Source organism: Cervus elaphus, chromosome 3 (assembly GCF_910594005.1).
Source record: "Cervus elaphus chromosome 3, mCerEla1.1, whole genome shotgun sequence".
Lineage (NCBI taxonomy): Eukaryota > Metazoa > Chordata > Mammalia > Artiodactyla > Cervidae > Cervus > Cervus elaphus.
Window position 1 is genome coordinate 27,459,754 of NC_057817.1, and position 14,983 is coordinate 27,474,736.

The following is a 14,983-nucleotide window of genomic DNA, read 5'->3' on the forward strand; positions in this document are numbered from 1 at the left end:
CAACAGCCACCTCAGGGGGCCACCCTGTGTCAGGCTGAACCCCACCCCACCTCATGCCCACTGCTGTCCATCAAACAAGGGGCGATGAGACCCTTGACACTGGCCCCTCCCCCATACACACCCCTCCTCAGCACCTGGAACAGCCTCCCAGCAAAGCCCTGTAGCTGGTAAGAGGATTCTGTCTACTGACTCTCCCAACCGCCCCACTCACTGCCCTCACCCCCATATACCTTCAATTCGGAGGCTAAGATGGCTCCCCTGCCCCCTGTGTGGCCTGACCTTGCATGTCCTCTGTTCAGGAAGTGTCTGGGAGGTCTTAGGAAGAAGACTTTGAGGAGCCCCAGCCCCATTCTGGAAGTATCAGACCTGTAGTAACCCGTCTCCCGTGTTGCCCATTTCCCTCCCACTGGCCCACTCCTTGTTTGTCTTTGCCCTGCCTTATCCCAGAGCCCAGCGCTGGTCCATCCTCAGGCCCTGACCTTTCTACCCAGCTCACCACACTGTCTCGGGAGGACCCAGAACCTTCCTTCACTCCCTCCTAGAGTCTAGGGTCCCTTTGGCTCCTCACCCAAGCCCTTCTGCTCCCCGTCGTCCTCACCCCCTTCCCCTCTCTTGAACCCTGAGTCTCTGGCCTTTCACTTCCTTGCTCTACAGGCCAGGTTCTCAGCTCTTCCTTGGCTCACTTCCCTCATGCAGACAAACTCACCCTCAAGTATGAAAATGCCTCAGGGCCCTTCCCTCACCACTCCGAGCACCCTCCCTGGACAATTACTTCCACCCCTTGCCTTCTGTTCCCACCACGGTTAACATCCTCCCTGGTTCAAATCCTCCAGCCTGAGTCCCCGTGGCTCTCCCATGCCCTGACCTCACTCCTTGGCTTCAGACCCACTCACCCCAGTTCCTCTAAGACCTCTCCACTTGGCTGTCCTAGAGACTCTTCCAACCCAACAGACCTTCCAGCTGAACTCACTACTCCTCATTCCTTCCACTAGGGTCTCCACCTGCCTCACCTGTCAAGATCATCATCACAGTTGCCCAAATCTGAGCCTCTATGATCTGTCCAGGCCTGAACTCTCCCCTTCAAAACCAAATAACCCCTAAGTGCTCCCCTTCCTACCTCCTAAGTATTCCTCTCATCCATCTTTTTCCTCTCTCTGCTGCTGCTACCATCCACATTTCGGCCACCACCATCTTGGTTGGAGACCTGCTGGCCTTCCCTTCCAATCTACACTGCAGCAGCCAGAGACAGCTTTCCAAAACACAAGTCTGACCTTTCAGTGGATGAAGTCAAGACTCTTGACCATGACGTGCCAGTCCTGTGTATTTGGCTGTGACCCATCTCTCAGTGTCTCTCGTCACTACTCCTACTTGGGAGCCCTGAACACATTTTAAATGAGAGCTGACTTTTACACAGCAAAGGAAACCATAAGCAAAATGAAAAACCAACCCTCAGAATAGGAGAAAATATTTGCAGATGAAGTACTAACAGAGAATTAATCTCCAAAACCTACAAGCAGCCAATGCAGTTCAATATAAAAAAAATAGACAACCCAATCAAAAAATGGGTGGAAGAACTATATAGACATTTCTCCAAAGAAGACATACAAATGGCCAACAAAAAAACATGGGGAGATGCTCAACACTACTAAACATTAGAGAAATGCAAATCAAAACTGCAATGAGGTATCACCTCAAACAGGTCAGAAAGGCCATCATTAAAAAATCTACAAAAAATAAAAATCTACAAACAATAAATGCTGGACAGAAGGTAGAGAAAAGGAAACCCTCCTACACTGTTGGTTGAATGTAAGTTGATACAGACACTATAGAAAACAATATGGAGGCTCCTTAACAAAATTAAAATTAGAACTACCGTATGACCTAGCAATCCCACTACTGGGCATATACCCAGAGAAAACAGTAACTCAAAATGACACATGCACCTCAATATTCATAGCAGCACTATTCATAATAGCCAGAACATGGAAATGACCTAAATGTCCACCAACAGAGAAATGGATAAAGATATAGTACAAATATATCATAGAATATTACTCAGCCATAAAAAGGAACAAAATTGGGTCATTTCTAGAGGCATGGATGGGCCTTTCAGTTCAGTCTCTCAGTCATATCTGACTCTTTGCAACCCCATGGACTGCAGCACGCCAGGCCTCCCTGTCCATCACCACCTCCCAGAGCTTGCTCAAACTCATGTCCATCAAGTCAGTGATGCCATCCAACTATCTCTTCCTCTGTCCTCCCCTTCTACTCCTGCCTTCAATCTTCCCCAGCATCAGGGTCTTTTCCAATGAGTCAGTTCTTCGCATCAGGTGGCCAAAGTATCAGAGCTTCAACTTCAGCATCAGTTCTTTTAGGACTGAATTCCTTTTGGATTGACTGGTTTGATCTCCTTGCAGTCCAAGGGACTCTCAAGAGTCTTCTCCAACACCACAGTTCAAAAGCATCAATTCTTCGGTGCTCAGCTTTCTTTATGGCCCAACTCTCACATCCATACTGACTACTGGAAAAACCATAGCTTTGACTAGATGGACCTTTGTTGGCAAAGTAATGTCTCTGCTTTTTAATATGCTGTCTAGGTTGGTCATAGTTTTTCTTCCAAGGAGCAAGCCTCTTTTAATTTCATGGCTGCAGTCACCATCTGCAGTGATTTTGGAGCCCAAAAAATAAAGTCTGTCACTGTTTCCATTGTTTCACTATCTATTTCCCTTGAAGTGATGGGACTGGATGCCATGATCTTCGTTTTTTGAATGTTGAGTTTTAAACCAACTTCTTCACTCTCCTCTTTCACTTTTATCAAGAGGCTCTTTTGTTCCTCTTCACTTTCTGCCATAAGGGTGGTGTCATCTGTGTATCTGAGGTTATTAATATTTCTCCCAGCAATCTTGATTCCAGCTTGGGCTTCATCCAGCCCAGCATTTCACATGATGTACTCTGCATAGAAGTTAAATAAGCAGAGTGACAATATACAGCCTTGACATACTCCTTTCCCAATTTGGAACCAGTCCATTGTTCCATGTCCCTTTCTAGCTTTTGCTGATTGACCTGCATACAAATTTCTCAGGAGGCAGGTAAGGTTGTCTGGTATTCCCATCTCTTTAAGAATTTTCCATAGTTTGTTGTGATCCACACAGTCAAAGACTTTGGCATAGTCAATGAAGCAGATGTTTTTCTGAAATTCTTTTGCTTTTTCTATGATCCAGTGGATGTTGGCAATTTGATCTCTCGTTCCTCTGCCTTTTCTAAATCCAGCTTGAACATCTGGAAGTCCACAGTTCATGTACTGTTGAAGCCTAGCTTGGAGAATTTTGAGCATTACTTCACTGGTGTGTGAGATCCGTGCAACTGTGTGGTAGTTTGAACATATTTTGGCATTGCCTTTCTTTGGGATTGGAATGAAAATTGACCTTTTCCAGTCCTGTGGCCACTGCTGAGTTTTCCAAATTTGCTGGAATATTGACTTTAACAGTATCATCTTTTAGAATGGACCCAGAGACTGTCATACAGAGTGAAGTAAGTAAAAAAGAGAAAAGCAAATATTGTATATTAATGCATACATGTATGGATGTGAGAGTTGGACTATAAAGAAAGCTGAGTGCCGAAGAATTGATGTTTTTGAACTGTGGTGTTGGAGAAGACTCTTGAGAGTCCCTTGGACTGCAAGGAGATCCAACCAGTCCATCCTAAAGGAGATCAGTCCTGGGTGTTCATTGGAAGGACTGATGTTGAAGCTGAAACTCCAATACTTTGGCCACCTGATGCGAAGAGCTGACTCATTTGAAAAGACCCCGATGCTGGGAAAGATTGAGGACAGGAGGAGAAGGGTACGACAGAGGATGAGATGGTTGGATGACATCACAGACTCAATGGACATGAGTTTGGGTAAACTCCGGGGGTTGGTGATGGACAGGGAGGCCTGGCATGCTGCGGTTCATGGGGTCGCAAAGAGTCAGACACGACTGAGTAACTGAACTGAAACTGAATGCATACATGTGGAATCTAGAAAAGTGGTATAGATAATCTTATTTGCAAAACAGAAAGAGAGACACAAATGTAGACAACAATTGAATGGCTTCCAAGGGGGAAAGGGGTTGGGTGGGAGGAACTGAGAGATTGGATTGACACATATACACTATTGATACTATGCATAAAATAGACAACATAATGGGATGGGAACATAATGTACAGCACAGGGAACTCCACTTCTCCCATTGTGATGTCCTAAATGGGAGGGAAATCTAAAAGGGATGACATACATGTATGTATTATGTATGGCTGATTCATCTTCCTCTGCACTAGAAGCTAATACAACATTGTGAATCAACTATGCTGCCATAAAAATCAGTATTAAAAAGTTGAGGGCTGCCCAGAGGCTCTACAAGGGCCTTTTCAGTTCTGACCTTTTGGGGAAGTGACTCTGGACTCTGGTCTGGGATTGTAACACTTCCTTCCCAGGTACTTAGGGAGGATTCTGTAATAACCTTAGGAGGTTGTACAGGTGGCACCTGGGGGAGTCCAGGGACACCCCATGCCTCCGGAGGTGATGCACCTGCCTTCCACCTACCAGCTCAAGGGACCAAGCAGGACTGACATTGTGCACTCGACTTCTGTAAGAGCTGCGTGTCCTGAGGCCCTGAGCCCGCCTCACACCTACAAAATTTTTAAAAGAATTATAGCAGATCTAACTACAAGGAACAGAAACCATTCAAAGTGAAAAGAGGCCTCTGGGCTCCTAACCTCCTACAGACAAGAAGCAGGCTAAGAACACATGGGCTGTTTATCATGGAAAAGAAAGGATGATACAGACGGTGAAGCCAAGATTCCAAAGGATAGAGACAAGGGCAGAGGAGAACCAATTCCAGGGAGCAAAACTAGGCACTAATCAGATACACTCCCAGACTCTGCAACAGGAGGAATTAGTAGTGGGCGCCTGACTATACTTAGAACGGTTATGAATCAGGGACTTCTCAGTGTGTGAAATTTCTCCGCTTTCTAAACAGAAGTGCAGATTGTGACTATCCACCCCCAGGGGCTCTACAAGGGCCTTTCCAGTTCTGAACTTTTGGAGAAGTGACTCTGGACTCTGCTCTGGGATTGTAACACCTCCTTCCCAGGGACTTAGGGAGGATTCTGTAATAACTGAATGCAATGGTGATTGCATGATAGGTGTGGTGGACATAAATAATTGCCATTTAATTCACAAGACTTCAGCCTGAGGTAGATAATAATGGAGGAGCTACAACAAAAGAACCATATCCCAAGAGTCTCATGTGTTAATGGATCTAATCCAACCAGTGAGATCCTGAATTTCCAGCTGATGCAATAATGGGATGAAATTTGAGGGGGATCTTTGGAGGAGCTGGCGTATGTTGTTTGTGGAAGGGACATGAATTTGTTGTGACCAGAGGGCACACTGTGGGATCTAGTCTCCATAAGAAGACTTGACCATTCTGTTCTTCTCTTCACATATAAGCCAACACAAGGTGGAGCCTGTTTCCCCTCCCCTTGAATCTGAGTTGGCCCTGTGACTGCTCTGGCCAGTAGAAAATGGTGGAAGTGAACTTCTGAGCTCAAGCCTAAAGAGGCCTGGCTGCTTCTGCTCCCTACCTTCCTTCTTGAAAACCAGCCACCAAGCAGCTATATGAGAAAGGCTCCTAGGGAGGAGAACCAAGTCCCTGGGCTCCATTTATCGGTGCATTGTCTCTCAGCTCCAGATTCACCTGTCATGGCCTGCTCTGTGAAAATTTAGAGGGGCCCTTTAAATGCTTTCCTTTGTTTACTGGAACAAGATTGAGCTTTGTCAGTAGAGGGTGATGGAGAGATAGCACAAGAGGAAGGGACTTTCCTTCCTGGCTCCAGGTTCCTCCTGGCAGACTCCTGCAGCACCCACAGTTTCTCCAGAACTTCCCCTTTGTTGCCATAGCTTTACTGCTGCAGCACACAGTGGTCAGCAGTATACTGTGGCCAGCAGTTTCCAGTATCCCCCTCGGGTGGTTTTGAGGTGGAGACATGTCTTCATGAACAGGTCTCCCTAGTTTTCCCTGGCTCTGAGGTCCAGATCTTGGCAACAGGGTCCACTTCCTTGGGTGTGCTCCCTTAGGTCTAGAGGTAGGGGCTGCTCCTATAACTACAGCCCCTGTATGCTTTAGATTTCTTGCTTCTTACTAGCCAAACTCTCATGACTCAATCACCTATTACAGTTAATAATTCTTTATGTTAAATTTCATCTGTTCAAATGATTGTCTCCTGACTGACATGTCCTGGCCAACAGCTCCAGCTCAACGCCTAGCTAGTGTGTGTTCTTAGTCACTCAGTAGTATCTGACTCTTTGTGACCCCATGGACTGTAGCCTGCCAAGCTCCTCTGTCCATGGTATCCAGCACCAAATCCAGCCATGTGAAATGAGGCCATTTTGGACCTTCCAGACATCCAAGCATCCCAAACAACATCACATAAAGTAGAACTGCCCAGTAAGCCTATTGAATCATGAGAAAAAATAAAGCATTATGGTTCAAGACTCTATAAATTTTGGACTGGTATGTTATATGCAATTGATACCTGAAACCTCCCTACAACCCAGTAGGTGTCATTATTCCATTTCACAGATGAATAAATTATAAAGCTCAGTAACAATCAGCGTCTTGCCCACAATTACAGAACTAGGAAATGGCTGAACCAATATTCAAACATAGGCTTGTATTAACCAAACTCTTTTAAATACAGTCTCACTTAGGGAGCCAAAAGGAGCCTTAGGAATAGTGTCCACCATCCCTCATTCTACAGCCAAAGAAACTGAAGCTCAGAGGGCTGAAGTGACTTGCCCAAAGTCACCCAGTTAGGAAATGGCAGAGTCAGGACTCTGAATTAGAAGCCTGGTTCTCCTGACCCTCAACCTGAAGCTCTTCCTCTCCCTCACACTGTTGTCCCTCATGCCTTCCTTTCATTCTTACCCTCATCCATGTACTTTTCCCCCCAGGAATGTCCTTGGCAGGGTAGACAGAAGGATCACGCTGGTTGAGAAGCCACAGGGCACATCTGGCCTTGTGTAGGGACATCTTTGTTTGCCACAACTGGGGGAAGGTGACTACTACTGCCATGCAATGGGTAGAGGCCGGTGGGCAAGTCACTGATCCTCACTACATTTTAGCTTCTTTACCTGTAAAGTGGAATAATGATACCTATTGGATGATAGGGCAGTTTCAACTGTCTATTGCCCTTCTGGCTTCCTAAGTAAAATCATGTACTAAAGAGTTGGTTAAACCTATGTGTGAGTGTTGATTCAGTCATTTACTAGTTGAGTAACTGTGAGCAAATCACTGATCCTACAATGCACAGGATACTTGTCCCCCAATAAGGAAGTCTCCAGCCCAAAATGTCAGTAGTGTTGAAGTCGAGAATCCTTGGTCTAGAGAAACCCATGACCACACAAGGCAGGGAGGGATTCCCCATCTCCATGGGTCTTCTCTTGTTTTCTCAAGGCTCTGGTTGCTCAAGCCCAGACGGGCAGCTTCTACTACGTCATTTTCACCTAACGAAAAATTACTGAGTACATGAGAGGTCCTGAGGACATCTCTGGCAGGGAGCACCTATCTCAGGAGGGCCCTGGCATTTATGAGACTCTGAGGCACCCAGGTCTGATTAGCCACAACTAGTTTATTGGAAACAAAGAGTGAAACAAAGACAAGAGCTTGCAGGCAGTTGACTCATTGGCTTTGTAGAAGCCTCTGCGGGCATCCTTGAAAGGTGATGGCCTCCCCTCCCACAGGGCACGGCCCTCAAAGAGTTACAGGAAAACCACCATCAGCGTTCCCCATGTCCATGCTACAGGTACCAGCACACTCGCAGATTCCCCAGGATGTGCAGATTGGGAGATTCCGGGGCCTGTCCGGCTTTCCTCCAAGATTCGGTGAAGGGGATCAGGCAGAACCAATGAATCCAGCAAAACACAGAAGGCAGAAGAAGGCATGAATCCTCAAGACAGCAAAACGACTACTAGGAAAGGCTACAGAAAGAGGTCAGGGTGCCCCCCAGCCTTCCCGGGGCTCAGGTGCCTGGCGGATGGCACGCAGAGGGAGCAGAGAAGGAGTAGGGAGGGCAGACGGTTCAGGACAGGGGGCGGCCCCGGGGGCGGGGAATGTAACGGAAGGGGCGTTTCGGTGGCGCGAGGTCCTGGCTGGGCCGGAAGGCGACCTTAGCACTTCTTACAGCCCAGGATGCTGCCCCCCACCCTAGAGCAGGGGCGGCAGGCGTCGGAGGTGCCCACCACCACGTTGCCGCTGCAGGGGGCACTGCAGACGCTGGTGGTGACAGCAGGGGCAGCACCGGAGGCGCAGAGATCGCCACAGACGACGCCACCGCGGGAGCTGCTGACGCCTGAATGGGGGAAGAACAGGCAGAGACGCGGGTCAGACCCTGCCCCAGCCAGGCGGCGTGGGGCGGCGAAAATGCCCCCTCCCTAAAGGCATTGTGACCACCCGGCTGGAGAATGGGGAGGGGCGGGCTACTTACAGACATTCACAGCCCCGACGCCCTCGCACAGCCTGTGGGGAAAGGAAAAGAGAAAGGTCAGTGCCCTGAAAAGCCGCTGGTCCACACAGCCAAGGTGAAAGGTGAGGCCCTCTTTCTGAGCACTGGCCCCGGAAAGGCGCCATTAAGCGGTAGCTCCGGGTCAATGTATGGATTCTGGAGACAGATCGCCTTGCTCTCTAGGCCTTATTAGCTGAGCAACCTCAGGTTAAAGGGCTTCCCAGGTGGCGCTAGTAGTAAAGTACCCGCCTGCCAATGCAAGAGACTTAAGAGATGCGGGTTCAATCCCTAAGTCAGGAGGATGCCCTGGAGGAGGGCATGGCCACCCACTCCATTATTCTTGCCTGGAGAATCCCATGGACAGAGAAGCCTGGCAGGCTACAGTCCATTGGCAGGCTACAGTCCATTGGGTCGCAAAGAGTCGGACACAACTGAAGCAGCTTAGCACACACACAGCCAGCCTCCTGGGAAAAATCTACTCCCTGAATTTTGTGAGGATGAACTCAAACTAAGCCTGTAAGTGCCTGATTTCTGCCATCAGGGATGGTAGTGCTTAGGGAATGGTAGCTCCTACTATTTCTTTCCGTTCTGATTGACTTGTAAATGTATCTGAGGAGCAGCAGATTTAAATTCCTGAATCTGGTCTGACTGGTATCACTAAAACATGGGCTTCAGGAGGACAGAATTTTTTTGTGTATCCTTTTTTCCGCTGCAGAATCGACAGTGCCCCTAGATGATGCTTGGCTCAATAAATAACTTGCATGAATGAATGGGATGTTAGAACACATTGAGAGCAGACTCAGAGATTAGCTACATCTAGTCCCTCACTTAACAAATGGATAAACTGAGGCCCAGAAAGAGGAAATAACCAGTGCCACTCCGGCCACCTAACTCCATCCAGCCTGGGTTTCCTTCCCACGCGATGCTGTCTCCTTAAGGAAAACACAGAGTCCCTCTGAGAGACCAAAGCAAAGGGTTGTCCTAATCAGCTTCAGAAACGAGGAGAGTCTGCAGCTCACAATCTACCTTCCCAGGCCCAGGTTTCCTAAGAAATCTACAGCAAAGCTTCTGAGTTCATTCCAAGAGTGTTTTGGGACAGAGGGATGGGTCTTTCTGTTTCCAGGGGAAAGAATCAAAGGGCACAGCCTGTGACTGTTGTCCTCACAGAAGCGGTTCAGCCACCTTCCACCTAAACATAGATGGCTGATGACCAGTGGGTCTCCCTTTGCCCTCAAAAGAAGCGACAAGTAAAAATGCCCAGAGCAGGCTACAGCTGCTTCAAGGGACCAGCCCCTGTTATCTGTCTATCCTTAATTTCACTTGCTGCAGTGAACAAACACTTAGGCAAAGGCACTATGTAGTTAGAATATATAAGTGTGTGTTGATAAAATCCTCTATTAAAGCTGTCATTTGGGAGGAAATCTGAACTCCCAGGGCTGGAGCCAAGGCCAAGCTTGAGAAGAGAATTGGAACCCTGAGGGGCACGTGCAGAGGGCCAGGAGAGAAGAAGCACTATTGAGGGAAGGCGACCCAGCCCAAACAGGGCTACTCAGGAACAGCAATTACTATGACCTTGACTCTGGGCTCTCAGAAACAGATTTGCAAAGGCACCAATCCCAGATCAGCACCTAAGTAGGCATGAGAAACTGAAATGGGGCTAGAAACATACCTAAAGAAATTACTCAAATTACCTGTCCAGTTGCAGGATGGGGAGCTTTGTCAAGTAGGAAAGTCAGGGACACTGCATGATGAGAACCCAGGCAGGGCTGGGACAGAAATTTGGCTACAGTACCCACCTCTGCTCCTCGCCCTCCAGCAGTCGCCTGTAGGTGGCGATCTCGATGTCCAGGCCCAGCTTGGAGTTCATCACCTCCTGGTACTCCTTGAGCAGGCAGGCCATGTCCTGCTTGGCCTTCTGCAGGGCCTCCTCCAGCCCGGCCAGCTTGCACTTGGCATCAGTGAGGGCTGCCTCGCCCTGCTGCTCTGCCTGGGTCACTGCAGCCTCCAACTTGGAGTTCTAAGGGCCCAGGAGAGAACAAGGTGGGTTATGGTCTCTCCACACAGCAGGACTCTCTCCCCTTCATCACCTGGATCACCCAGAGTGACCACAGCCTTGGTCCCAAGTCATCCAAATGGACTGGAGAATGAATGGTGAGATCCAGTTGGGCACACACACTGCCTGTGGGGCCCTGGGTGGGCCTCAAACAGCTCCTACCTGGCACTTGGCATTCTCGACCTCAGCCGTCAGCCTCTGGATCACGCGGTTCAGCTCATTGATCTCCTCCTTGGTGCGACGCAGGGTCTCCCCATGTCGGATCACTGTAGCCTTGATCTCCTCACACTGTTGGGAAGCAGAGAGGCTTGTGAAACTCAGGACAGGACATTCCATCCATTCAAGACACCACAGATGTCCAGGGCACAGCCTGTGAAACCATATATGGCAGCCCTGTCCTTCCACTGTAACCTGAGAACTGTCTGCCCTTCTGTCACCATCTCTGGAAATCCAAATTGCCAGACAAAAGAAGCCTTGTTAATATATACCTCACATCCCTTCCATCTTGTCTAGAACGCAGGTGTCCTGGACCACTCACCTTGCTGCGGTACCAGCTCTCAGCCTCGGCCCGGCTGCGGCTGGCAATGTCATCATAGTGAGCCTTGATCTCAGCCACAATGTTGTCCATGTTCAGGTCCCGGCTGTTGTCCATCTTGACGATGACCGAGGTGTCTGAGATGTGGGCTTGGAGAACTCGGATCTCCTGCAGATGGTGGGGCAGGAGGATGGAAGTGTCTAGTTTACAGCTTTGCTTCCCCCACCACAGTGTGTACCAGCCTTCTCAGCCCTCCCTGATCTCCCTGGGCCTCCCAGAGGCCCCCCTCTGACAGCCTCATGGACTGCAGCTCCTGCTCAAACTCCTGTCCAACTCCAACCCCAAACCAATACCCTCTCTTCCAGATCCTAGTTTCTGCCAGGGCTACAATCACTCACCTCCTCATACAGTCGCCGAAGGAAGTCGGTCTCCTGAACCAGGGCCTCCACATTGGCCTCAAGGTCTGATTTGCGGAGGTAGGCACAGTCCACATCCTGGGAAGATGGGGAGTCTTTGAGCAAAGAGGACCCCTGGTGATCATCATCCACCTGAATTCCTCTCTCTTCTCACCCATTACAAGGAGGTGAGGGGGAAAGGATTTCCTGTGTTCCTCTTCCTGTCGCATCCCCATGCTGCCCCTCCCTGGAGGCATCTCACAACCTCCTCCCCTTCTAAGAACAAATGCCTTGTGCCTTGGAGATGAACCACCAGCCTTTCACCCTTCCTACCTGAGACCTCTCATTTTCCAGCTCTCCTTTTCCCCTTCCCTGTACCAAAAAGCCTGTCAGACTGGCTCCCTTGCTCAACCACCTTGACCTTTCCCTGTTTCCCTAGAGTCCTCCAAGACTCCACCTGGCCACTGTTGGCTCTGCTCCATCCTCCTCCAGATCCTGGGACTGTGCCCTTCCTCTTAACCAGATTCCTGAAACACTAGACAGGACACCATCCCTCAACAGAGACTGAAGCTACCATGCCTCCATGGGACCCCAGCCACAGACTACTACTTCTGAGACCACAGAACACCCAGAGGTCAATTCAGCTATACCCTGGCTTCAGGGCAAGGTGTTAGTGGACTGTCCAAGGTTACTGCCCTTTTCAAAGCCTTGGATGTGCCTTTCATGACCTGGTCTATGGGAATTTCCCATCCTGACTTGGCAAAGTCACTGCTCCCCACAGAGGATGAGACCATTGTTCTCCACAATGAAAGCCTGTCATTCTGGGAGATCCTTCAGGCTCTGCTTCCTGATCCCATGTTACTCACCTTCTTCAGAGCCACAAACTCATTCTCGGCTGTTGCTCTCAGAGCAACTTCCTCCTCGTACCTGAGGAAGAGGGCAGAGAGGGGAATCATGGCAGGGCAGGTCTCCCCAGAACCCCCTCTGCATTTTACCAGTGAAGAGGACAACACTAGGGACCTCCCCACATAGCCAGATCCCTGGCAGCCCTGCTGGGTCCTCTCTGGTTGGACTTGGGGTGTGTCTGTGATTCTCTCTCCACTTGGAATTGAGGGATCCTGGGGGTGACTCTTCTGGAACCTCACAACCCTGCTGCCCAAACTGCTCTGAGGTCACCTCTGGAGGAAAATAAGGACTCAGCACCAGTCAGGAGTGGACAGCAGCCCCTCTGGAGCATTGCGGTCCCAGCCTCCCCCCACCTGGGTGTCCAGCCGAGCTCAGCTGGGGGAGGACCTATGAATCTCAGAGACCATCAGCACTAGAGCAACCTAGACAGTGGGACACCCAGAGAACCAGGACCTGGCAGCCCTGAGAGACACTGAGACTCATATCACATCCAGGTGCTACAGGTGGGAGCCTCAGGGCCAGGCCTGGGAGAATGCAGATGCCTCCTCCCCACAGAGCACAGGGCACTGTTGCTGGGTGATCAGGCTGTGAGAAGAGAAGCCTGAAGGAGGGGAGAGAGACCTCCTATGGAATCACTGCCCTCCTCATAGGCATCTGAACAACGACTGCCTGATGGGAAGATCCTGCTGCATACCACCAACTTACCCTGCATGGTCACACCCCCTTCTTTGAAATTCTTCAGTCTCATCCAGTGGGTTGAATCCATGTCCATTTCCTGTGCCCAACATCACCCCCAGCCACACTCACCTCTTCTTGTAGCCCTCCAGCACCTCCTGCAGGCTGTTGAGCTCCGAGGACAGCCTCCCGCTGTCGGCCTCTGCGCACTCAGCCTCCCGCCTCAGCGTCTCGATGTAGCCATTGAACAGGGGCTCGAGGTTGCTCTCGCAGCACTGGCGGTTCTGGTAGAACTGCAGCTTGGTCTCCAGCAGCTTGTTCTGCTGCTCCAGGAAGCGCACCTGCCATTTGGGGTGGGGGAGGGGTCAGATGGCTCCTACTGCCCCCAAGCCTATTTGGGGGATGGAGGGGCTTGGGGAGGGTGCTGATTGCTGTAAGGTAAATTCCAAAATAGGAGTTCAGCAGAGATTAGACAGAGAGGGCAGTGGGAGACAAGGCAATTTCTGGATTTCAAGATAATGATCATGTTTAGATTTTCTATATTAGGGTGAGAGCAAGGTGTTTGGAAAGATCATTCACTTCTCAGGTGAACTGAATTATCCTGACCTGCTGAGTCTAGATGGCATGTGATCAGGAGTTAAGTAGAGCTCTTTTTGCATTTGACTGCCCCATCAGTGCCCAGCAGGGACTTGGGCATGGGGGGTTTCAGAACAGGTGTGATCAAGGACAAATACTTGAAGGCTGAACTGTGATCCTATTCCTATATCTTATGTGCATTTCTTGAGTCTTGTTTGCATGTATGCTTTCTTCTCTGACATGTGGTTCCAAAGCCTTGTCCTTGTCTGTGGGCACCCTGCCTGTCTAGACAGAGGTTGTATATAATAGTGCTCTATTCAGGAGCCCCTGCTCTAGACTCATCTCTCTGGTCTCTGTTTGTGCCCTGGATGTGTGTCCATTTCATCAATCAGACTGGGACCTGAAGGGACCACATCTCTAACTGCCCTTGACTACCCCTTCACTGCCTATCCAGGAAGGGAAGGTTCAGGAAGGGTCTGATCAAGGAAACTCACCTTGTCGATGAAGGCAGCGAATCTGTTGTTGAGACACTTGATCTGCTCCTTCTCCTCTTGCTTCACGCACTGTGCATTAGGGTCGATCTCCAGGTTGAGGGGCGTGAGGAGGCTCTCATTGACTGACACGGTGGTGATGCAGGGAGCGTTGAGGCCACCCACGCCGCCGGAGCGGTACCCGAAGCTGCGGCCAAAGGCGCCATTACGGAAGCCCCCGCAGACGCTGCGGCTGCCAAAGCCCCCTGTGAGGCCGCGGTAGCAGGAGATGCCACGGTAGGGGGCGGCCGTGATGCAGCAGCGGCCGGGCCGAGGTCCGCAGGCGGAGACACAGCTGAATGCTGGGAGAGAACGGTAAGATCCACAAGTCATGGTGCTTCTTTGGGGCACGGGAGGCTCTCAGGAGGCAGATGGCCTAATGGAAGGCTAGTGGACGAGGTGTTCACTTCTTGAACATCATTGGGCCTTTTATATATGTGAGGAGCCTGATATATCCACGTGTTAGGAGCAATTAGACATTTTTATGGGCTTGGGTTGTTTAGCTGCTGTTGCTCCTTCCTTAATGTGCTTAATTGCGTGCCAGATGCGGCCAGATGTTTATGGCCTTTTACCCTAAACTGCACAATTTTTGTCCTCAAAGGGCCAGCTCACCTCTCCTCACCCCACCCCAACCTTCTCATACACACTTGGCGAAAGGTTTTTGAGGATAGGGGAGCGGTGACTCACGTTGGAAAGGAGGGCGGGGGAAGGCGGGGCTGCGGCTTCTTCCGTACCACCCATTTGATGTGCTCATGCCGCTGTCCGTGGT

At 50.0% G+C, this 14,983-nt stretch overlaps 1 protein-coding gene across 1 annotated transcript; it reads right to left on the reverse strand.

Moving 5' to 3' along the window:
• Positions 1-7,651: 7,651 nt before the first annotated feature.
• On the reverse strand, positions 7,652-14,625 carry LOC122681460 (keratin, type II cuticular Hb1-like). Its single transcript, XM_043883595.1, has 9 exons — positions 14,179-14,625; positions 13,241-13,449; positions 12,394-12,454; positions 11,531-11,626; positions 11,136-11,300; positions 10,760-10,885; positions 10,341-10,561; positions 8,527-8,558; positions 7,652-8,391 (listed from the first exon to the last, which is right to left on the reverse strand). Exons 1-9 carry the CDS (start codon positions 14,545-14,547, stop codon positions 8,210-8,212), a joined length of 1,461 nt encoding a protein of 486 aa, XP_043739530.1. The 5' UTR covers positions 14,548-14,625; the 3' UTR covers positions 7,652-8,209.
• Positions 14,626-14,983: the final 358 nt, after the last annotated feature.